At 25.1% G+C, this 27287-nt stretch overlaps 1 protein-coding gene, 1 long non-coding RNA gene and 1 other non-coding gene across 12 annotated transcripts; 1 reads left to right on the top strand and 2 right to left on the bottom strand.

Annotated features, from left to right (window-relative positions):
- Positions 1-1796: 1796 nt before the first annotated feature.
- Positions 1797-19306, bottom strand: LOC114121848 (mitogen-activated protein kinase kinase kinase kinase 3). Of its 2 annotated transcripts, XM_027984335.2 has the most exons (23): positions 18626-19306; positions 18482-18539; positions 18113-18268; positions 15194-15297; positions 14021-14149; positions 12280-12461; positions 12128-12209; positions 11617-11724; positions 11258-11312; positions 10490-10599; positions 10365-10417; positions 7874-7912; positions 7330-7383; positions 6936-7033; positions 6538-6645; positions 6323-6471; positions 5938-6142; positions 5589-5857; positions 5305-5509; positions 5067-5150; positions 4577-4669; positions 4371-4497; positions 1797-2042 (listed from the first exon to the last, which is right to left on the bottom strand). In XM_027984335.2, the coding sequence occupies exons 1-23, from the start codon at positions 18713-18715 to the stop codon at positions 1952-1954; spliced, it is 2649 nt and encodes an 882-aa protein (XP_027840136.2). In that variant the 5' UTR covers positions 18716-19306; the 3' UTR covers positions 1797-1951. The 2 variants fall into 2 exon arrangements, with proteins under 2 accessions (XP_027840136.2, XP_027840137.2); XM_027984336.2 differs by lacking the exon at positions 7874-7912.
- Positions 19271-26762, top strand: LOC126551848 (uncharacterized). Of its 9 annotated transcripts, none has more exons than XR_007605736.1 (5): positions 19278-19292; positions 25419-25506; positions 25855-26014; positions 26218-26322; positions 26556-26762. It is a non-coding gene; the product is annotated as an uncharacterized LOC126551848 (long non-coding RNA). The 9 variants fall into 9 exon arrangements; XR_007605734.1 differs by lacking the exon at positions 19278-19292 and adding an exon at positions 19361-19499; XR_007605733.1 differs by lacking the exon at positions 19278-19292 and adding an exon at positions 19377-19507.
- Positions 23197-23315, bottom strand: LOC114121864 (5S ribosomal RNA). Its single transcript, XR_003592218.2, has one exon. It is a non-coding gene; the product is annotated as a 5S ribosomal RNA (ribosomal RNA).
- Positions 26763-27287: the final 525 nt, after the last annotated feature.

Here is a 27287-nt window from a genome sequence, read left to right as displayed (position 1 = left end):
CCAAGTGCAATATAAATACTTAAATTAATTTTCCACTTAACAAATAAATTAACTTGCTTATATTGAATCTTGTATCTATATAAAATTATTAAAAAAAAAATACGCACAATTTGTTTTTATTATGCATTTGAAGCATTTGAAGTTAAATTATTTTATAGTGAAAACTTCATAAAATCATTTATTAGCTAGTCCATTAGTTTATAGGTAGCTGAGAATTGAGTTTAATATAATAGTCCTCGAAAGTATTTCATTCTGTAACTAAAAAGCCAACAAAATATATGCAAACACAATTATTCTATACATAGATATTTGAAGAAGTTCAAATTAACATAGGTACCTAATGACATTTTTTTTTGTAAAAAAATAGATTTTCACGACGGTAAAAAAAATACAAAAATAATTTAGTTTAAAAAGCTGATAACTTATTTTAAGACTAAAATATCATGTACAATACATAAACTCCTAGAAAATATTATTATATTCACTTAAAGTTTTAAATTTTTTAAATAAGCCAATATTAACCCTAGTATTAAAATTAATATGAAAACAAATGAATTTATTCTGAATGTGAAATGTACAGTTATATGTTAGTAAAATAGAGAAAACACTTGCATGCTTAACACATATCTGCACAATCCACATAAGTATTGGTTGGTTAACAGTATTATTTCATAATTCATTCAAATGCTATTAAATTAAGAGGACGCTATACCCGAATGTGTTGTATCTGTCTTTCAAATATAAAACATAGCAAAAACTGTTTTGCACGGGAACGAACTGAGAAAGCTACAGTCATAACTAAGAAACAAAATTTTTCTTAGTTATGACTTATGACTGTAGTCTTCTTTTTTCTTCCCCGTGCAAAACAGTTTTTGCTATGTTTTACATTTGTAAGACGTAGACAATAAGTGCAGGTATAGCATCCTCTTAAAAAGTTAGATTAGACGCTGACATAAATAAAATAGACAAATATGAATATTATAAAAATTATTTTAAAACCTTTCAAAAATATAATGGCAATTACTCTTTAATGAGTTTTAATTAATGAGTTTATTTAATGAGATGAAAAACAATTTTCTACAACTCTATAAAATAAATAACCAAGCCAATTATTGTACATGTTTTATTTAAACAGTTCATTGTTAGTAGCAGCAATAAACAATGAACAGCATCATATTATATGTATAATAAACTATCATTCCATATCGATCAACAAACCATACTATAAAATACCAATAATAACACATAATTTTACTCAAAATGTGTTAATCTTTTAGTTGTATAGTTCAGTATACATTTATAATAAAACAAATAAAATTAAGACTTTTGTTTAAAAAATACATTTATTGTATAGATTTTTTAAATTTTTCTTTGAACAATACAAATCCAAACTATTTTGATATTTTCACTTTGTACTTTTTAATACAACATTAGATTTGATATAAACAACAACAACAATAAATAATATAATCTTCCATTCAAATATTTAAATTTCTAAAATATTATTTGTAAAATAATTAAAATATTTTATTGCTTTAATTGAAATATTATTAGGTACGTCAATAAAATCTAGTCTTTTATATAATCATTAATAAACCTTGTTGGTACTTAATTAATTCGCCTAAAAATCATATAGTAAAACATAAACATACAGACAAGATGTGAGTGAATATGTGTGTGTGAGTATGTGTTTGTATGAGTAGATCTTTATAAATATATAATATTAAATAATACATAATTAACATACATTTCTTTTAATTGGATGTCAATAGATATTGAAAGCAATCACTAACATGTAATATAATAATGGAATATATTTGACAATGTATCATAACAGGAATTAACGAGTAAAGTCTCTCCGTATAAAGTGGACGTATAATACCGTATAATTACAATGATTAAAAAAAAAATAATAATAATATTCATAATGTCTATTTAATAATAACATATTTTAATAACTGGCTTCATGGCCAGCAAGGATGTACAAGTCTGCGCCGTCATCAGCTTTCTTAGAGACCATGTGTGATTCCAATATCAGAATTCTATAATAAAAAAATCATACATACAATACAAATTTGAAGGTTTATTATTTATAAAGATTCACTAATTTGTACAATCCTATTTATAGAATATTAATTATTATCTGTTATTTAATGTATAAAGTGATTTTTAGGAATTTTTATCCAAGTATCTCATAAAAAATCTTTGCCAATTTGTGTTGTTATAGGATTTGACCACTAAAACATGAGTATTAATATCATAACATTTAATGGGATTTTTTTTTTTTTTAATCAAGTAAAATAGATTTTTTTTTTGCTGATAATTTGTTAATTAATAGGTAATTAAGTAGTTATATATAAGCACATATAAAATAAAATTTAAATTAACACACAAAAAAAGAAGATAAATTTATTAAAGTATTGATTATGTCAATTAGGAATTTGCTGTTCTAGATTTCATAAAATTTAATCTGGCCACAATTATATATTATTATGTACACATTATTTAAATTATATAAAGACCACAAATTAAGCTCATTATTTATTTTGTGTATTTAATGATTTTAAATTGAGTTCTAAAAAAGTTTAATGAAATATCAACAGAAAAAGTTTTTTGTCAATAATTAAGTCACTACAAATAATGACTTAAAGAATAGAATTATTTTATTAATTTTTGTAGAAATACATTAAACAAAACTAACATAACAATACCAACAATTTATTATACTTGAATAAACATTGTATCGTGATTTATTTATTATCTAATAATAGTTGTATGAAAAATTAAATAAATTATTATCGAAAATATAGTATCATAATTTGATTACATTTTTATCAAAAATATAAAAGTATTATCAAGGTGGATATATAGAGGTGTAACCACTTACTATCTTTTACATTATGACAGTGGGCCGAAAAAAGTACACCACTTGTAACTGCCACCAGGAGCGCTGACTACCCGATGAAGGCTCAAACGCATTAACGTTTGAATGGCGCATTATGCAATTTAGTATTTTATTCTAATTACTAATTTGTATATTTAGTAATTACAAGGACTGTGGACTTCATGATCTAATAATTAATATTTTAAAACATTTATTATAATGTATGTTAATGCGTATATGGTACTTTTAATTCATATATTTTAATACCTAGATTGGAAAACATTTACCAGTAGGTAAGTAGGTAGTATTTTTTATTTATATTAATTTTGATATTTTTTTTAATCTTTTTATAGTATTTTTCTTGTATGATATTTGATCATTATGCCTTTTACATGCAAATATCATTCTGGTGTTCAAATAGAAATTAATAATATATTTGGTTAATTCGTAATAATAAACATATTATGACTAGTAGTGGTACCAAATTAAGGAAATAACAAATTTACAATTAGGTAGGTACTTTAATTAATATATTTTAATATGACAATCGTTACAACAAATTCATAAATTTAAATTTTTAATTATAACACAAATAGGTAGGCAACATGTCTATATCTACTCCACAAATCAATATTCTCAAAAAAAATGTGGATATCTAAAGGTGGATAAACACCTTCATAATAATTTAACAGTGTTTTTAAAATTTCTTTAAAAATGTTTTTATTATTAAACTGTAGGATACAGGCGATGCAGCACGCTTTTTTTGTATGATGTAAAGAAATGGTTTAGTTCAAATTTTTAATTATTCTTCAGTAATTTAATAATTTTTTGTTTTTACTTATTTAATCGTGGTATTTAGTTAAGAGGATGTCAGCGCAACACAGACAAAACGCATTAACGCAGAATCATTTTTTCTATGTTTTTTAGTAATCTTAGAGTAAAATCACCCATTACAAAAAAGATAGAGAATAATATTTTTGAGGGAATGACATATCGATTTTATATTTTATTGTTATTTGATTTTTTTATTCGACTTTCAAAATAAACAAATAAATGATTTAAATTTAAATTATGTTTAAATTGTTTTGAGACAATATTTAGACACATCAATCGATATATCATTCCCTCAAAAATATTATTCTCTATCTTTTTGTAATGAGTGATATTACTCTAAGATTACTTAAAAACATAGAAAAAATGATTCTGCGTAAAATGTTCCTATATAGTTGCGCCAATGGAAGTATGAACTATGAACATTATGAGCCCTCATCGGGTAGTCAGCGCTCCTGGTGGCAATCACAACTGGTGTACATTTTTCAATCAATTTATAATCAGAGTGATTACACCTCTATATATCCACCTTGAGTATTATATTATGGAAGAGAAACCAAAATTAAACATGTTTCCTAAAACAGTGATTTTGACTTCAACTGATAAGTTGATTAACTTATATAATACATATTAGATAACTTTATAAATCACATACTTGTCAGAACCTAAAAGACGATAGGTTCTACTTTTATCAACTATTTCTTGGGTGACTTCACCATTTAAAAGACTACGACCTTGAACACCATTCTTATGGAATGCCAAAATGCTGTCAGATAATCGAACTGTGAACACAAAATAAATAAATTTAATGTAAAACATTTATCAAGTAAATATTAATATGAAGTTCACTAATTAACAAACCTATTGACTCTACAGTGAAGTCAAAATAAAGCTGATTAATTTGATTTTTATCTTGCTTCAGGTTCCCATGTAAATTAATTACTTTTACAACATCTGAAATTTATGAACAAATTATTTATACGTTAATGACATGATAATTTATTTTTCAATAGTATTATAATACAAATTAATAAGCTACATAAATTGAACATAATTCTCTTCCTGAAATGTTTATTTGTATAAATCAAATTTCAATAAAATTTAATAATACACTTATCACAAAAAATTATTTGATTGTATTACTAATGTGTTATTCTCATTTAATATTTTTAAGATAATAAAATACATTTAGGTTTTATAGTTATTGATTAGAATTTGCAATTACATAAATTTTATTTAGAAAAATTTGTTTCCAACTTTCCCTTATAAACAAATCATATTATAATAATAAGTTATATTGTTCTATAATGAAAAAAATATTCAGTTTACGTTAATATACAACTATACATACTCTTGTAACATATTAAAAATGAATCTGTATCCAACTGGCAAACACAAACAACATCCATAATATCTCTTCTTTGAATTACAGTACCTATAACAATAAAAAGATAAAAAATCAATATTTTAACTATCTAAATATTACATATATTCAATTAAAAATAACAATTATATAAAGTAGTTTAAAAAATCATTCATTATTAACACAAAATTCAAAAATTAACAAATATTAGTTTTATGTTACCAACCAGTATTATCAGAATCATCTGTTTCACCAGAACAAAACCAACATGCACCAGTATTGACATTGATCAATTCTAATTTCAAATTCATAGACTTTCTAATAGGTCCAATTGGTTTTTTCACACCAACACAAACAAGTGGATATTCTAATTCAGGAGTTATGACCATTTCAAAAACATTTAAAGGTGATGGTAAATTACATTCAAAATGCTACAAGCAAAAATTACAATTAAAATTTATTACATCAAGCAGATTGTATATGTTAGCAAAATTTAACTATTAAATTTACCTTTAACAACATGAACTTGTTAAGTGGATCATACCATTGCATTAAAAAAATCCCACTGGACATGGCTCCACATAAATATTTATAACCATTGTATGGGTTTCGTCCAACACAACATTTTATACAACCTTTGGTATCAGGCACTTTGGTGGTAAGAGCAAATCTTCTAGGCATTAATCGTTCAGGAATTCTAGTCATATGTTGAGAAAACCTATGGCTTTGTTTACCATGAAGGGCTAAGAGATCATGCCTAAACAACTGGGTAGTTTTTCCTGTTATATTTAGAACAAAATTTAAATTAATAAATAACATTTTAAAATAATATCTATTACAATGTTATCAAATTTTTTACCTGATAAGGACATTAGAATATCTTTTATAACATACAACCAAATTGTACGTCTATTATATAACTGATCAATAGCAGTTTCATGTAGTTCGTTTAGATTAAGATTGTAGATTCCTTCTTCAGCTCCAATAAATACATGTTGATCTCTAGTTTCAGGATGGATCCAACTAGCCGTACAATAAATTGTTAAAGGGCATCCATTAAATACCTAAATGAATACATTTTATAAAAATTAGTTTCTTACAAAAAAAATTGGTTCAATAGTGTTCTTAATACAATATATTCTAGATAAAGGATACAAGTTATTTAACTAATATAACCTTATGAACAACCGATAAATTGCTATTAATGATTAATGAGTTATTGTTTGTTAATTTAAATTAAATACCTTGGAAAAACAAGCACCCATGTGCACTTTAGGCGTGGGTGGTAGACCGTTACTAATTGGTTTAGGAGGAGAATTTCGTTGTTTACGGTCTCTTCGACGTGGTGGTACTGGAGGTGTATCAGCTAATAAATCTGGTTCAGGACATTCTCCTATTCAATCATAATATTATACTAGTTAATATTAAATTAAAGTTAATAAATATTTTTTATATTTACCTCCACTGTCGCTAAATGAACGTTGACGTCCATTTACACTAACATTAGAAGTAGTTAATGCAATAATTTCATCAAGTGAACTATGTTGTCTAGAGGGCGAAGAACTATCTAAAAATTAATTTAATAATATTTTAAAAATACAAATCAATAAGGAAATAAAAATTTAATAATAATAAAATATTTATCAATAAGGAATTAATAATTATAATAAGAAAATAGTAATAACTGAATACTTTTTTATGAGCAATTATTATATTATTGTAAATACCTACTAAATTGTACAACAGAATAAACCGGATTCAATAAACATTATGAAAATAAGGTATTTGATAATAGCTAATAACTATTTGATTTTATGATGTCCATAAATTTAACGAATAATTATATTATATCAATACCTCTTAAATTTTGGTAAACACAGCCTTTATTAGGAAAATTACATTTTTGACTAGATGAATGTGGCATGGAGCATTTGTCAGTCAGTGGTAAAGTAGATCTGAAAAACATTTTTTTTTTTTTTCAGTAAACAGTTTTTGTTTTAGTGCAAAATTGTTAGCAACAAATTGAGAAAAACCAAAAAATATAGAATTTTAAATTAAATTTTAAAAACAATATATCATAACAATATTAAATTATAGTTTATGTAATATGACTACTAATAAACAAAATACTTGTGAAATTTAATTTTATACTTGTATAGTATGTACTAAAATCTACTATGTGAATATACTAATTAATTCTATAAATAGTTTAATATTTAATAAAATATTTGTTTAAAATATTTATACTTACACATCTTCATAACTTCCATTCCTATCTTCATTAAATACACGATTATAATCTCCCCTAATAATAATAATAAAAAAATATTAGTAAAATAATAAGGAATTTAAAAATAATTTTCCAAAAAAAAAAAATAATAGATATAAATAAGGGCCAGCTGTACAATGTTTTTTAAATTTATATCCTCTCTTATATACAGGATACCCTTGACAATAGTAACAAAACAATTAAGCAAAATATGCCCAAAAAGCTCGCAATTACCGTGGTAGTTTATAAATATTAGTAAAGCAAAGCAGCATATGGTAATAGTTTTAATTGGATAATATTATACAGATTTTTTTTATTAATTAAAAGTAAATAAATATTTAAGATAATAATTATATTCATTTCCAATGAAACTTGATAAAAGCATAAATTTAATGGATCACAATCAATGACACCAAGAGCCAAATGATTTTTGGCAATGTGATAACATAATATAACATTTTAATTGATCGATCCAATTATATTAATTGTGCGAAGTTAAAAAAAAAAATCTATTAGAGTTTCATACCTCAGTTTAAGTTCTTCATCTATGTTTTGCAGAAGACTCCTGTAGAAATTAAATGACTAATAAATTTTAAGAATTTGCTGTATACACAAATATATTAAAATTGTACAACAGGCCCTAAAGGAAAGTTTCAATATTACAACAGTTTTGGTAAAATATTTTACCTTTTTTTGCTTATTTTTATACAAATTAAATAGAAATATAACTTAAAATTATTTATTTATTCAACTACCTATTTCTTAATTTATAAATTAAGTTATATATCAGTAAATAATAATTCTGAAAGACCTAAACAAAGTTAGTAAGTTAAATAACTTATAAAATATATATAATTACTTGTAAAAGCTTAAATCTAAGGCTAAAATGCATTGACACCTCAAGATAATTCAACATGAATAAAACATAGACATAAAAACTTAAGTCTCAAGAAGGCAAGATAAGCAAATTCTCTAAATGGTTAACTGTGGACAATTTTTAAGTTCTTAAATTATCTGTAAAAATTCTAAATACTTCAACCAAATTCTAAAGATAAAAAATTTAAACAAAATTATTAGAACAAACAGTGTTTTAAATTTTTGATGATTTACTGTTAGTAAGAAGCACTTTCTTTTATTAATATAACTCTTCCTACTTTCTGAATTATTCCAATCATACCATATTATTAATTTTTTTACAATATGCTATGATGATAAATTTAACAATTCAAAAATTCAAGACATAATAAGCATAACAATTTCCAAAGATACTAGTGCATTAAAATTATGTACATATAATAAGGTTTGAAATGAATGAATAAAAAAAATGACCATATTAATAAATTAATAATGAAAGAAGGAAATGATAAAAAAAGATATTTAAATAACTATGCTAGTTTTATGATTTCTTTATGGTTTATAAAATATGTTAGACTATAATAAAATAAAATTGAATACATTCAAATAAAAATCATATTTAATCTGAAGAACACCATAATATAATGATACTTTGAGATAAATAAAATTATCAATAATAAAGGTGTGTTATGAAATTTAAAAGGTTACATAAATAAAGAAGTAATACATAAACATTTCTCAAAAATAAAGAATATTATGGAGAATATCATTCAACAAATTTAAATAACTGAGTGCTAATATGCAAGTGTAAAATTTTAAAATTATAAAAGTAATTTATTGATTTAAACAAGTTATGAATTTTAATGAGAAAAAAAAAGATAGAACTGGTAAGTATGTTATGATTTATAACTCATAAGTTTCAATCAAGTATAAAAAGAAAATTTCAAAACAGTATTTGTGTTCTTTCTCTTGCTTATAATAAATATATGGTCAGTATAACCAATCTTACAATATAGGTTTTATTATTGAAGTGAATTAACCTATTATAAAAGTTAAAAACATAATATATGTTCGTACATTAGATTTTAGTTATTATATTTCAATATTTCCCAAATATTTAAGAATTTATAAACTTGACATATTTTATATACTCACAATAACTTCCATAAAAACTTAAATAATGTAAAATAAAAACTGATCTACAAACACAGAAAATGATTTTAACTTAAAGTTTGATAAAGTTTGGTTAATCCAGTATATATTAAAGATAAAATCATAAGATTGATTCTGTCGAATGCTAATTGATGTTAACGTGAGAAAGAGAAAGTAAACAAATAATGTGGTGACATCCTTTTAAGTTAAGTTATATAATACAATTGAACAAGAAAATAATTTGGTTTAATATAATTGAAAATATTTAACATGTTAGCAATGTTTTGTATTTGAGTATATCTGTTGCGATACTGAAAAATGTAGGTTTAATTATGATATATTTAATAATATAAGAATCATGACACCAATTTGACATCATTCAACATAATACACAAATTATGTTTATTTGGTGTCATCATTAGTAAACTTGTTAATGTACAAAAATACTATATAAAATATTTAGAAATAAAAGAGTTTATAATAGGCAAAAGCATATGCATATTTACAAAATAATATATTAAGACATCATACCCGATAATATCTAGAGCAGAGATTAGTTTTTATTGATATTTTTATTTTAAAATTTTAATATTTTACATTGCTATAACTCCATTAAAATAAAAACATCAATAAAAACTAACCTGATGCCCTAGATAATATTTTTACCTTTAAGTATTATAATAGGTAAATTAATTCTTATATTAAAGTTACCAACATAAAATGGGTTCTACTGAACATAAATTTGTTATGGTATAAGTTAGTAAAACAGAGACAACACATACGGGTATAATGCCCTCTTAAGATGGTAGTTATGATTCTATAGTATATTTTCCTAAATTAAAACTATTTAATACATTTTCTAAAAAACAAAAATAAACACAAATTGTAAATTATTAACTAATGTTGCATTTAAATTAAAAGTTAATAATTTTTTCAATTGAAAAAGTTTAATCAAGCATTAATGACTATTAATATTAAAATGAAATATACATTTGAAAATTAATATTTACTTTTCAGTCAAAATACAGTCTAATCTTCCAAAATTATCACAGTCATCATTGCGCTAAGAATAATATAATATGAACATTATTTAACATCATAATACTTCAAATAATTAACAATATTTATAACTCACTAGTACGCTTTTTTTCAGATTAACCATTCCCAAATTTCTAGATTCCAACAGAAGAGGTGTTTCATTTTTACTGTTGTGAGGTAATTGTGCTGCTTCAGATAGATTTGAACCTTAAAATATTAAATATAAAAATAAATTTAGTAAACTTATTATTATTTTATAATATAATTTAAATATACCAATAAAATATACATATTATACATATAATACATATTAAATAATAAGTACAGTATATAGATTATAAAAAATCACATTGTACATTATAACCTATGTACATCACAAAATAAAAGAAATGTACTTTCCTAATTTATTTCATATAAAAATAGTTAAAATCTTTAAAAAGATATCCCTACGAATACTCTATTGTGTATAACTATTATTTTATTTTTTTTTTTTAAGTATCTTTATATTATAAAATATAAAAATATGACATTAAAATTGAATATTTTTAAAAAGAATATGACTCAAATTGATGTAAGTGCTTAATAAATACACTACTTACTATAGTATTATTACACTTATTATACAGTATTGCAAGGCAGGCACCAATAACCCGGGGTCCTTAGAATTTTTTATAAAATCAAATCACGATAATTATATTTTTATTAATATACGTTATGAACTTATCTCACAGAAAAAGAAAACAAACACTCTCTCCTAATGTAGTAGAAAAATACTATCATACAACCATTTCCCCATAGATCTTCTTAATTTATAATTCAAATGTTATTAATACATTACAGTTTAGAATATTTAATAAAAACTTACCTCTGTGATCAACAGTTGCTCTAGATGCAATACGCCGAGGAACATCAGAAATTATCTAATTTAAAAAAAAAATTCATGATAATATATGATAATTATATATAAAACAAATTTTATTCATTAAAGCCGTTCTTATACTGCTTATGATGATTCATCAAAACTTTAATAAATAAGTATGTAGAATATTGTAGATCAATAAATTATTAATAAATTTCAAATAATTTACTTTAACAACTATATGCATAGAAATATATATTATATACAATGCATTTTTATATTATATTATATAATTACTAAATTAATAATACCAACACAATAATCTAATTTATTCAATTTTAGATTTCTCATCTAATTATGCTTACATCATCATCAGGCTCAATTTCTGCAAATGATTGAGTAGTAGGGTTACTTGCTTTTTGTAGAAGATCAATAGCAAGTCGTTTACTCATTTCTTGACAAAAAAATGAATGCTATAAATAAATTCAACATTATATTAGAATATATTAACAAAATAATACCTTGTATGCAAAAAAAAGTAAATTGTTTTCAAAATTAATATAACTTATTTTGAATTATATATTTTTTAAATTATTTTACAATTTACACTATTGATCTGTTAATTCCACAACTTATAAAATTATAAAAATTATTTAAAACCTGTTATAGAAAAATTACATAATTAATATTAACAATGCATACAACAAATAACTAAAAATATCAGTTAGTAATAAAACTAAGTAGAAAAGTAAACATAAAATAAAAATAAAAATGGATAACCTTGTCAACTATCATTTTAAGACAACACTAATCTGTATTAAGGGCTAATTTTTTTTTATACATTGTTATTAAACAAAAAATTTTTGATATACAAACCATTAATAGCTTGTCTGCTGTTGGTCTTTTTTTCGGATTTTTAGTCAGTGATACTTTTATAAAATTATGAAATGTTGGACTCCTAAAAATAATAAATTTTAAACATAGCATAATAGTACATAAATTTATTTGTATGATTAAGAGTAAAATACCATTTATCTCTATCCTTTAATGTCGGAGGTTTAAAACCACTTTTAGACATTAAAAATAAAGCTCTCATAGGATGAAAGTCAAACATTGGTGGTTGTAATTCAGCCAACTCTATAGAAGTAATCCCAACTGCCCAGATATCACATAATTGATTATAGCCACCTTTGCGTTCTACAGCTGCTACCTAAATTATTTTTTAATTTGTAAAAATATAAGAGTGCATTAGATATATTATAATTTTAACTAAATATGAATAAAAAATGTATAAGTTAAAAAGTTAATAAATATATATATACAAGGTTTATCAGGAAAATCTAAAATTTTACATTGAAATCAGATTTTAATATGTCAGATCATACTTATTCATTCTGTGCATCGTACATACTGAGGATTACCCTCAGTAAACTGATAAACTCAGTAAATTCTTAGTAATCTGGCCATTATTCCAGTATATTCAGCAATCCAGCACTACTTTAATTATTGTTTTCATTATGATTAACATAACACTATTTTAGTAAATAGTCCTATTGAACCGATTAGGTTAAAAATTAAAATGGACATGTATATTGCGTAAAAGAATAGATAGTACAAAGATAGTCTTTGTGTCATATTATGTGTTGAAATAAACAAAAAACAGCAAAACAAACTACTCTAACTTATTCAAGAAATTTCAAATTTTATATGAAATAAAAAGGTGACAAATTAATAAGCCTAGCTAATGAGTTTGAGATAGATTGTACTACAAAATTAAAAAAAAAAAAAACAATCAAAAGATAAAATCTTTTTTTTTAATGTTTAAAGTTTGAAAAGTATGCACAGAGCAATGAAACTGGTGAGTTTCTCAAACTTTAAAATTCTTTATATAGTTATATGGTTTTGATAAAACATTTTTTGGGGGGAAATTTTAAAGGAAAAAAAAGATATTTTTATGAAAAATCACAGAAAATAAATAGCCAAATAAATTTATAAATTTTGGTTAAGAAAGAATAAAAATTAACATTTTTTTTACAACTGTTCTATTATAGGATTAATAAATTTAACACAGTAATATAATATAAGTATTTAAGTATGTGTTTTTAATGTTTTCATAAAATAAATTTTAGGTTTTTCATTAAGAATATGTTTTCATGAAAACCTCCATTAATTTAGCAGTCTTCTGGTCTGATTTCAGCCAGACTATCAAGATTTTACTGTATATACAAATAAATTAGTATACAATCAGACTTAAATTAAATAATATAGAAATATATTTTAAGAAAAAAATGTGAAAATTATGTATTTTGAAAACACATAACATGGAATGTGAAAGATTATATGTGTATCACTTCCAATGTACTAAACAAACAAGTGAAGTGACAAGAATTCTGAAAACTGTATTTAATTTATTTATTATGTTAAAATAAACTGTTGATGTCAGTCTCAAATAGGCTTTTAAACGAATTAAAATCTATTTTTAGATTTTTATTACTTTACTAAAGCAATTATTGGTACAAAAATAGAAAACATCTAATTTTCTATATTGTGAAAATGATAAATAAAAAGAAAATATCACTATTTTAGTGTAATAAATTACCTTGAAATATACATATTTAATGAATTTAATAATTATTTAGGTAAATTTCTTATGACTATATTTATTATTATGTAATATTCATATTATTTGGGATTTAAAAAATAAAAACTTTTTCTATAAATATTATTATTACACAATCATAAATTAAAAAAAATACAAATAAAACCAACCTCAGGTGCCATCCAATACGGAGTTCCAATAAATGATTTTCGCTTATTTATTGTAGCGGTAATTTGAGCAGAAACCCCAAAATCTGCTAGCTTTACATCACCACATTCAGTTAACAATATATTAGCTCCCTAAAAATATATACAACATTTCATAAATTGTTAATTAAACAAAATCATTTGGTAAGATTCCTCAAAAAATATTAAATCTACATACTAAATAAATAATTGGTTCATTAATTACAATTGGCAAAGTAAAGAGGCAAAATACAAACTATGATTATTATACTTACATTTTAATTATTATTATACATATATAATATACCTACAATTAAGTAAGTTCACAATAAGAGATACCAGTATACCACTGAGATCTTAAATCTCAGGTTAAAGTAAAATTTTCAGAAGATGAACAACAGTACTAGAGTGCACATTTTAAAAACACGTTAACACTTTAACCCCTCCTTTCAATATATAAAAGCATAATATAATTAACTTTTATTTATATTGTGTCTTCAATTTTTCCTATAATTATATAGATTATTTTTTAAATAATATCAGTACAATTTTTTTTTTTTAATTACAAAGTTAACAGAGTTAAGTATGTTGGAGTTTGTATAAATTAAAATCACAAATAATGCTTAGAATCTGTTTTTCAGAGTTAATTTTCATAATTTACCTTAATTTTGCAAAAACTTTAACACATAGCAAAATAAAAAATTGTTTACTAAGATTTTATTATTTAGATATTAAGCATTAGTCATTTACGCTGTTTATTTATTTATCTATTATTAGAAAAAATATAAGAGATATAAGAGATATATTAAGAATAAAATGAACATGGTTAAAATATCGCTAAAAACATCATTTGTTTGTAAATGTTAACTTAATCTAACAGTCAATTTTTATTTTTTCAAAACATGTTTTTGTTAAGGCTAAAATATTTAGTGGTATCTACTTTTTACCGTTAACATACTGTACATATATTATAATATATACTATAATAATATATGTATTAATTATACATAAACATATATGTATTATTTTTACAATTAACATAGTGATATTTAATAATAATAATTTTTCAGATTTAATTTATGGTTAGAACCCATTATTATACAAAGGAATTTTTAAGCTTTTAAAAAAAATTATTTAAATACTTATTAAAATAATTACCTTAATATCTCTGTGCATTTTACCCATTGTATGTAAATATGAAAGTCCTTTAAGTGTTTCTCTACACATGTATGCTATTTGTAGTTCTGTAAGTGGTCCAGTAACTATAAAAACATACAAATAGTTATTACAATATTAGTATGTATTCCTTTAGGTCCACATTAATAAATACTAAAAGTTAATACATTTTAGTATCAACCTTTAAAATAATTTATTATTTTAACAGAAACAATATCCACAGTAGAGTTTCATAATACAGGTAGTAATATATACTATATAGTATACATATATACTATGGATTCATTTAATTAAATTATTATTATTATTATTATACAAACAGTTATTTACTTATAGTTCAAGAGATACCAAAACTCTCTGTCAAAGTCAACAAATAAAATATTGTCAATAATCTACAAAGCTAATATTGAAGAAATGACAATTTATTTTAGTCTGGTGTTAATCATATCTTATTGTTAATCAACTGTATATTACTCAAATAATTAATTTTCAATTAAGTAGGAATAGTACAATACTTCAATAAAAATTAGTAACATAAAATCTCTTAAATAAAATAAAAAATTTTGTTTAGATTTAATTTAAAAAAAAAAATTTCATCAGGAACATTAAAATGTTTAAATAATTTTATTCTAACTGAAGCAACAATTATATAATTATTTTCTAGATTTATTCTTCTATACAGATATATAATTGAGTATTTGAGTGTGTTGTTTCTATATTTTAAAAATTCAAAATATTGTTCAGAAAAACCAATTTTGGGTAGTTACATAGTTTTAGTACTAGAGTGAATTAATCTGATTCTTTCCTTACTATACAAGTATCACATCTTCCTTAAATTTAGTGTAATACTTTGTTTATACATAAATAACTGATTTTGCAAACTAATAATATTTAATAACAATTATCAAATTAAACAGTAAGTTTCTAAAATATTTTAATTTAAACATTAATTATAACTAAGACATTAAAATTTTAAAATGCTCATAAATGCAACACGGTTGCCATCCTGGTAAGGGTACCATAACTAGTAGCATTATTTTTACAACTTACATTAGTAATTGTCTTTAAGCAAGTTTATTATGTTGATATTATTACTACCGATTTTAAAAAAGCCTTTAATACAGTCAACCATCAGTTATTAATAGACAAACTGAAGTGCTTGGGCATTGGTAATCCACTTTTACCCTGACTTAAGTCTTAAATGACAGGTAGAAAATAATTTGTTTCTATTTCAGGATCCTTTTCAAAAATGTATGCTATAAAATCTGGTGTTCCTCAGGATGGCCACCCACCTAAGCCCATTATTATTCTCTCTTTTTGTTAAATTCATTATCCTAGCGTAGCTTACCCAATTAAAATTTTTACTTTATGCAGATGAATAATAATAAAAACATTTTATAAGATTAGCTCACCTAACAGTCCTATTTCAGAGTAAACTAAACATATTCTCCAAATGGGTTTCCCACCTAGAACTATCTCAAAATTTAGCTGCTAAATATCGTGTAATCTCTTTCTCCAAATTATGTTCTCTCATTCTATACAATTATTTTCTCAATGACACCAAATTAAAAAGCATTTACAGCATTACAGATTTAGGATTTAATTATTTATCTGATCTCAGTTTCAGTCCTCGTGTTAATAATGTAATTAATAAAGCTCTAAAAACACTCAAGTTTATCACATGTAACACAAAACCCTTTAAATCTCTCAGATGCCTGTGCACTTTGTACTTTTCCTCAGTTTGTTTTTTATAAGAATACAGATCAATAGTCTGGAAAACTTTTCTAGCTAAAGATCAGATTTGTCTTGAGCGTGTACAAAATAAGTTATAAAATTACGCGACTTTTAAATTTAATATTCATCATTTACATCACATCTATATCAACATAAGACAGGTTCTAAATATCCAAACCTTATCCTCTCGCCGTGATAATACATATCTATAGTTTCTATCTGCTCTATTAAATGGCTCACTTGACATGCCTGATCTCCTTGCTGCAACACCATTCAAAATCTCAAACCATTCACCTAAAACCAAGACCCAATTCTAATTTCCAGCACATAAAACATCATACGGATATAACCACATACTTAATCAAATATTTATTAAGTACGTTATTTATATCATACTGTTATTAAATTGTAAATTTTTGAATCCATATTAAACTGTCATTTGGCATAAATAAAGTAATAACAATAATAAAATATTTTAATTTTAAAATGAATATGTAAAGCGTTATAATTTTAAAACACTCATAATTTGCTTAAAAATTTAGATCCCAATAAAAGACTACAATGCTTTTGTCTTTATAAAATGTTTACTTTAACATTTGATAATAAATCTATTGAATAGTCAAATTCACTTAACTATTAAAGCTAACCACACAAAATTAGTTCCACTGAATACAAATTTGGTATGTTGTATACTTATAGTACTAAGAAAACAAATATGAAGGTTGAAACATCTACTTAGAAATGATTATGATTATCTTCACCATTAAGAAAAAAAATAAATATGCTTCCATTGCTAAATAATAGTATACCTATTATGTACTTTTAATAAACAACAAATTAAATATGTTATTTAGGTATAACAAATTGCATACTCAAATTCAATACTAATTGAAACTTGAAAGAAAGATTATAGAAATATTAGACTATGTTAGTATTAATGCTTATAAAATAACATTCACTAAAACTTTTTAGTTTTTTTTTTATTTATACGTATTGAATAAGAATAAAAACAAATACAAATTTTACTTGAAATAAATAACCCCATTCTATGAAAACATGAAATATTTAAAATATTGATAGTCAGGTTAAGGGTAGGTAGGTTAAACTCCAATAGAAACATAATTTTATACCAATTTCTTTTACAAGTATTTAATGTAATACACTCACTGTGATAAATATCTTGCAACGATCCTCCAGAACAATACTCCATACATATCCATAATTTGTCTCTACGTAAATAGCTGCCATAATATTCTATGATATTTGAATGGTGACAATCTTGCATCATTAATATCTCTTGCTGTATAATTGAAAAATCATCACCTAAGAATATAAGTAAAATTAGCAATATTAAGATTACTTATGTAAACATTATACATTTTTGTGTAGTGAAAAGTATCAAACACATTTTTTTTTTTTAAACATAAAAGACTAATATTAATCACATCATGCTCGATCACTGATTAGGACAAACCTTGAAAGTTGTTTGCCAATTATAAGTTAAACACTAGAAAAATTGAAAGCAATTTCACTTACCGACTTCTAATTTGATAACTTTGATAGCTGCTAACCCCGACGTTGAAATCCGCTTTGCCTGTAATCAATAAAATATCCGAATAATGTAAACAGCAACAGAAACATGTTTCCGACACCAAATCGTATTAGAACACATAATCTCACTTTGTAAACATCGCCGTACGTGCCACTACCGATCCTCTGAATCAGCTCGTATTCTTCCTGGGGATTTCTGGTACTTATATCCGAGCTCATAATGTTCAGCAGGTACAGAGGGCTGGAGTCGAGACGGCAAACCGAGTGTCTGCGTACCTATATGTCGCAACGATATCGACGAGAGACGACGTGGGGGGGTCGATGAAAATATAATATTCGAAACTACTTACGCTACGTACTAATGATTAACCTTCAACGAAAACGTCGGCTTTATCGGCGAGTACGAACAAAGCGCGCGGACGGAAAACGGATCGGATGTGTAGAGTTCGCGCGCCCGACCGTGTCGTACGTCCGCGGCGGCCCGACGATTAATCCGCACGACGACCGGACGTGTCGTCTCCCGCGCGGTATTCGGCGATTTAGTCGTCTGAAAACGATCGATTTCTCGTGACCACGAGCCGATGCCCGCGTCGATAATAACTCGGTATTATTTAATATAGTGGTAATAAAATATTTGCAATATAATAATAAAACGAACGATGTGGGTAGGTATGTGTGTTTACACGTTTTGATTAATGTTATCACCGCGTTTATCACGTACGTAGGATCAATGGAGGAGTGGTTTTCGACGGTATTATTTGGAGGCAAAGACCGTCGGCGCTTAAACGTTTAATAGGTATCACAGTGCATTGTATAAATAAAATACGTTCCGATTACTGTACACACACACACACACACACACACACACACACTGACACACTTGAACACATTCGACGTGCGTACGTTTGTATTGTGTGTGCGTGCGAGCGCTTGTGTGTGCGTGTGTGCGCGCATATTATGTTCTATACGCCATAAGCGGTGCGATATCGATATACGTATATAGGTATGTAGGTATGTACCTAACTATTTATTAATTATATAATACTTTATTTTTTTTTTTTTTGAACGGAATAAAACGAGAGCCTATATTGGTAATCGCATGCCTACATTTTTATGATAAATACGCCGTGTACACATACCTAACCGGCAATACGTATAATATAATTGAATAACCTACCCGTAATATACTAGCCAAGTATAATATTATTATGCCTTAAATACCGTGTGCCCGCGTAACACCGTCGATTAATATTATATACTGTAATCAGCTGTAATTCGTAAAATATAATTATACATTATCACAATCGTCTGTGTGTACACAGCGTATAATATATAGGTAGGTACCTAAATATAAATATGATATACCTAACATAGTAAGTACCTGTATAAAGGTAGTTGATTATAAATCAATTGTGATTTATTTTGGAGTCGTGCTCGCTGCAGCCTGCGCATATAAACTATATGGGTTTATGCGATTATTATTATTTACCATCTCGTTTATTAGATTATTAATTTTATAGGTATATAGGTATCAAAATATATCATTTATTACACGTAGGTTAGGTAGGTGTTGTGTTAAAGGGGTACCTTAACAGGGCCGTATTACCGCTTAGGCTGTATAGGCTTAAGCCTAGGGCGGCAAATTTTAATGGTCGAAACGAAATGGCAAATGTTACCTATATATGTAAATTAGGTGGTAAATTTATTTAAGTCTATGGGCGGCAAAAACCTTAATCCCGCTCTGGGTACCTATTACCTACGTTACGGATAAGCTCAAGCTAGTTATTACTGAGTTGTTAGGTATAGGTACGTCTTTCCCTTCTTATATTTTTAGATTGTTGTTAGTAGTTTTTCGAGAAGTGTGCTTAATCTAAAATGACAACATGTTTGCCTTATTTTTGTATACCTATCTCTAAAAAGTTTTATATTTGTTGTTCATTGAAATGTAATTAAAACTTGTATAATAAACTATTGACTGTTGTATAGAATACTATTTCCAAGACTTGAGTCAGGTGTAAGTGTAAAATAATATTTCGAGTAGAAACTTTTAATAATAAATGTTTTCGACTACGAACATAATATTGTTTTTTGGTAAACTAACATCAATTGATAATTATAGGTAGGTAACCTATGTCCAGATGTTGAACTTTGTTATTCATAATTTTGTGCCCGTACCATCTTAGTACCTAGCTAGTGGGTACTAAGTTATTGTAACTTGTAGAAAGGTTATAATAAAATCAGCGCCGGTTTTCTGTAACTTTTGTTGCCAAAGTTGTATTAATTAGTATTAATTTATAATGATTTCAACATATTTTTTTTTATTTAATACGTCGTATATCAATTGCTTAAATAATATTACTCTATGGATATTGTTAAATTTATTTACATAAAAATATAATATGCAATACAAAATTTAACAATGAATATACTATATACAACATAAGTAGGTCGACATCTTATTATTGTTGCTAAAATATTAAAATTATATTATATCGCGAAGACGGTAAAATGATATTTGTATACTACTAAAAGCTTACACTCGCCGATACCAATACGAATTACGAATATAATACAGTAGCTTTACTTACATATATACTGTACCTAAGATCTAAAGTATGTACCTATGTGTCTATGTGTTAATATTCATTCATTTCTCCCTGCACATAAGTTACGAGATCATATAATACGTCTATAGTACAATAATATATCTGTAATATAATAGGTATACCTACTTGTGTCCAGCGCTCATAGTAATAGATATTTAGGTATTATATTATATAGTATAATATGTGTGTATTATACCTATATATATTTTAAAAGTAGCCAATGCCAAGTAAACCGACAACCAGGTACTAGATGGCAGATATTGCTCTATTGCACTATAATAGCTGTCAAATAGCTATTATATCTGAATGTCTGATATATATTATAATATTTAATGTGCATACCATACCGAGTTTCTAAAAAAGCAATTGTACGACATTAATGAAATGGGCGGGACCGTTTTCCTCCGCTGTCCATATTCCTCCACATTATTTTTGAATAAAATTATGTCTATTTTCCTCCAATATTTTAGTCAGTGTTGTAGTGTTACGTTCCGTATTATAAAAATAGAGTACCTATGGCTAGGAACACAGTTTGCCACCTCTTATTATTAACTAATTTACTATTTTATTTAATGATTGATGAATTTTATCGACGTGAGTACTTTTGTTTTATAATTTTAACTTTCTTTTTAGCCACCTGCAAAATTCAGCGCGTATGGTGTATTATTATATTATAATTATACTTTAAATATTTGATTTGTTCTTTTATTTTTAATTTAACATTTTGATAACGAATGACGATTTTATTATTTTATTTTTTGGAGGAAAATGGACAGTGGAAGAAAACGGTATTTCGTTTTTGAGGAAAATGGCTACGGCCAATGAACCTATTTCAAGACTATTATCAATGATTTCCAACTTACTTTGGAATTTGGATACCTGATATATATTGTAATCTACAAATCTACTTTATAATTAATTCACTCATAAGAACATATTTAAACATTTAATAGAATATAGGTAATACTAGAGAGCCTATATAATAATATATATAATATATATATATTATATAGGCTCTCTAGAATCTAGATAATACCTATATACAATTTATAAAAAATATATAATTACTAAGTATTCAATTTTCTTATTCGGTATTCCATATTGTATTCTTGTTGTTTCTAGGCGGAAAAATGATTGTATTGATTTTATAATATAAGTATTTTTTTTATTTTTTTTGTCATACCACCAGATGTAGTAAAAACGCTTCGTTTTTGAGGTTGATTAGAGTTTTTTGGATTTAAATTTTAAATTTATTAGTAAATAAAATAAAACTAACTTCAAAGAATCTTAGAATTCCAATAAGAACCTCTGGATAAGATCTAATTGGTGCAACATACTTAACATTATAAAGATCATTAAATTGCTTTCATAATAAATCTCACACAGCCACACCATACACATTCCCCCCAGGCCCCTCCCCAACTTGTTATAATATAATTCGCCATTCACATATAACAATCATCTAACTCTAACAGTCACCCTAACAAGAGTGGCATGAAGCAAATAACCATGTGTTAAAAATGACAACAAAAATAATTAAATACGGAGGACAATAGTCAATAATATCTAAAATTTTAAATATTATCAGATCGTAATTATGCACTTGACATTAACATAGCAATATAGATAGCAGTGTATAATATTAATATAGTAAAAATACTATAAAAGGTACATGTTATATAGAATATACAATAATATTAAAAAACTAGCATAAAAAAATTAATTTTAAATTCAATATTTAATGAAAAATAAATATTTTTCCTAATTCGAGTCAGACTTAATCTAATTGATCAAACTAATTTCTCTCAAATCAATCTATTCATTTTATTCTGTTCTAGTTGTATAATATAATAATAAATAATTGTAACCAAAAATACTGCTGTAATTATCGAGACGTTATTCATTTTGTATAAATAAATAGTACTTATTATACAATTAAAAATGCCTCGATAAAAACAATAATGATTGATTAATAACTAAAAAAAAATTGTTAGTTTTCGAAAATACCAAAATATTACTTATTAAATAATTTATATAATTAATAATTACTTATATCATAAATAAAATTAAGGTTAGTAAAAAATGTAAAAAAACAGCCAACGGCACGCAGTGTTCCCAAGCGGTCACCCATCCAAGTACTAACTACGCCCGACGTTGCTTAACTTCAGTGATCAGACGAGAACTGGTGTATTCAACGTGGTATGGTCGTTGGCATGTGTATAGTATTATCTGAAATTATGTAGGTACCTACAATAATAAACTAATAATCTAATAAAATAAAATATTATTATATAGGTACTTATTAAATAATACATAATAGCTGTTTGCTTAGTATAGTTATCTAACATATATTATTTGGAGCTATTAATGTTATTAATACATTGAAAATATATTGACATGGACGGGATAGAAGAGTTTGAAACGAAGTATGTATTTATTAAGAAGTAAAAAAGTATATGTATTTATAATTTTAAGAACAATTTTCAATATATTTCACTTAGATTTATGTATTAAAAATTCGTAATAATTTCCCATCTATCGATTATTACGCTTCAGCTCAAGAAAATTACGAATGCAAAGACGAAGAAAATACTAAATAGTCATTATGAAAAAAAGAAGATGAGGCACCGTCAATCGAGGTGACTTGAAACGATTTTAACATACTTCTTGGTATTCCGAGCTTAAAAAAATCGCAATGGGCTACAAAAAATACATAAATGTGTGTATGTGCACATGTTTCTTGAATAGGACCTTTCATTTAGTTTTTTGACCAAAATTGGTCTTAAGAAATTTTTAGGTAAATATTAATGAAATGTTATTTTTATTAAATTATTTTTTTTTTAATTTTCAAAAATGCTGTGTAGACGTGTAGTGTGTATGTATTTGTACAATATGTGTTCCGAGGATCATTCTTTTTCTATATCTAATTTGGGTGTGGGATATATTGTGTATCAGTATAATGAAATCTCTAAAGTGGTCATCTATATCCGTATTTGTTGTCTCTGAAGAAACATATTATAACATAATATATTCACCAAAATTTATATAGTGTTATAAGTTTTAATACAGTAACAATTGTATGTAAAATAAAATTTTATGTTGAGAATATTTTCTGTGTTCTCTAGTATATTTTGTTTGATATTCTAATTTTAAAACAAGAAGCGTTTTTATACTTAACATATTGATTACCTACTACTGGTATTTCAAAGTGGTAAATACAGTAGCGGTGACAGGAAAGATAATAATATAAACAGAAAATAATTGAAATATATTATGTAGGTACCTATACTTGGATAGTTGGATGTATTATTTATTATAGATGTATTTTTTTCTAGTAGGAACTTACGTATTAATATTATTTTCGTGTAGGAACTTACGTATGCCTTAGGAGTAGGTAATTTTTTCTGTTATATCTCGTGTGGAAACTTACATTCGCCGGAAAAATAAAACCATAATGGTGTTAGGTACCTATATCATTATAGATACATTATAATATGTGACATAATGTGTATCGTGTATATAAATATATCATGATTTCTATTTTATAGATTTATAATATTTTAAAAATAATAAACGCATTAATAAATCATTAAGTACGAAACTTTATTAAACGAACTTGAATTGTGAATTTAATAGAATACCGATAATAATATATTATCCTCAGTGGCTCCATCGGGCATCACACCTAGCAGTGTGTATGTGTACGTATGCGTGTATATGTATTTAACTGATGGAAATAAACAATATATTTATGCCGGGTTGCATGAATACGAACTTAAAATTTTTCTAATGAATAGTTAATAGTTTTATCGAACCGTTAGGTAAATACATCGAGATGTATATACTATACATATATACTACATGTACAGTATATACATCTCAATGGGTAAATATTTTTACAGGGGCGTTTGGGCTGCACAAACCGTACAAAAAATATATTGGTATTAAACATGATATCAAAGTTTGTATAAAATTTTAAGCTTATCACAGAAAAAAGTGATAACATTTTTAGAGAAATATAATCTGAATTAAGATTAAATTTAGCATTTAACATTTTTGCAGTCGGTAGAAAATTTATTTTTCTTAAAATTTAAAATTTTTATAGTATATTTCAAAATGTTATGTCAAAATCAAGTAGTGTGATATCCGATATAATTTTTGTTATAACAAAATACATTTTTAGATAAAATGAGAAACATAAGCAATGCAGATAGAAATAATAGTTTAATTTAATCGATGTCAAATGTTTTTGAAAATTTCTCTGCACATTATCGATTAAGAATTTTTAGTTTAATATTATATTATTTAATTTATAGGTGTTGCTGTTTTCTACAATGATACAGTTGTTAGATCTAATCGAAGAGTTTTTAATTTTTCGTTCCTACGAATATGCCAGATTAGATGGTACTATGAATATTAATACTAGAGTAAAGTTAATTTTAAAAATGTGTAAAGTGGTTATGTTAAAAATAATTATTAATCAATTTTAAAATGAAAAAGATATTTTATTGTATTTTGATTTTATCAAAATATCATAGTTCCAAGATTTAATCTACCCATAATTACAAATCATTTATATCCAACATGGATATGATTTTCTTTATAAATGATATTTTTGTAAATGTTTTCATTTTTATTTTATTTTCATAATAAGATTCTCTTTACTCCGTGTTATAATAGAGATATATATATATAATATATATAATGATTTACTGAAATGTATTACTATTAAGTATTTATGTTATATTTTAGAATCCACAATGTGATTTACAAGCCCAAGATCGGTGTCATAGAATTGGCCAAGTAAAACCAGTGGTTGTTTACCGTTTGTGCACTAAAAGCACTGTTGATGAAAAAATCTAAGCGAACGCTGCTGCTAAAAGGAAATTAGAAAAAATTGTTATTGGCAACGGTAATTCAATAATGAAAAATAATAACCTGTTAATCATAATTGGTTAATAATATAATTTATTTAATATTGTTTTTTTCTTTTTTAATCAAATTATTCTTTTTCAACTACACTAATATTTAATTTGCTGCTTTGTAGCTTTGTTCCATGCTTACACATTTAAATTTATAAATGTTTAATAAAATTTAAAATTTATTATATTGTAGGTACATTTAATAGAACCACAAAAGTTAACTTATCTAATATAAAAGAGTTGATGAATTTATTAGAATCATCTGATTATGATAAACAAATACAGTCGAATGGATTTAGTGAGTATTCTTATAATTCTTGTTTTAGTAGTTATACTCTATCCAGCGAGAGAACGTGCCGCAGACTGACCAAAATTGGTTTTTCTGCGCATCCCCAAATGTTACCCTGCCATAGGGAAACAGGATTTGATAGCAGGAAGGTGCAGGAGGATGCGCAGAATCTGCGCGTTCTCTCGCTGAACAGACTATAAGTAACTATTTTCTAATCATAATTTTAATTAAAATGTTTGTAGTATTATCGGATGAAGAATTAGATTCACTCTTGGACCGTTCTGATATGATTAAATCATCACCAAAAACAAATGCTACTCAGTCTGCCAAACATTTCGAAGTATTGACTTAATTGTTCATTATTATTTTTTTTTCCTATAAGTAGTATCTATATAGCTGTTAATTTTAATACATTTATAGAACTAAATTAATGATTTAATATGTTAAAAGGTTAATATTATTTTGTTTTGTTTCATTTTATTTATTTTCTATTACATTTTATGTACTTTGAAAAGCTTTTATGTAAGTTAAATATTTTTCATTTCAATTTTTTGTTTATATTGAATTATTACTATATACATATGTCATGAGTTTTTTTTTTATGATAGTGCACAAGTCTTTTTGTACTAACAATTAAAATGCTTAAATATAAAAATGTTTTCTCAATAATAATATCTCATTTCAATTCTTAATTAATTGTTTCTTTTACATGGATTTTATATTAATGATTAATGAAATTCGAGTACTAATAAAAACTGGGTTATAATTGTACCAAAAACACTCATTATTAATTGCTCAACTGAACTTTAAATACTTATAACACCATCAGAGGTGACTGGGTGATTGCCCTCTAGGCTGTTAGGATTTTGGCCTTTATGTATGCTCATGGGTCGCAATTTATTTATCAGTACATACATTGTATAGTTGTAACTAGGTTTGCTAATGCATCTTTAGAGTAATGCTGTATAACATTA

This window comes from Aphis gossypii, chromosome X, assembly GCF_020184175.1.
Source record: "Aphis gossypii isolate Hap1 chromosome X, ASM2018417v2, whole genome shotgun sequence".
Taxonomy (NCBI): Eukaryota; Metazoa; Arthropoda; class Insecta; order Hemiptera; family Aphididae; genus Aphis; species Aphis gossypii.
Note: the sequence above shows the minus strand (reverse complement) of the source record. Positions and strands in the feature narration are given on the sequence as shown.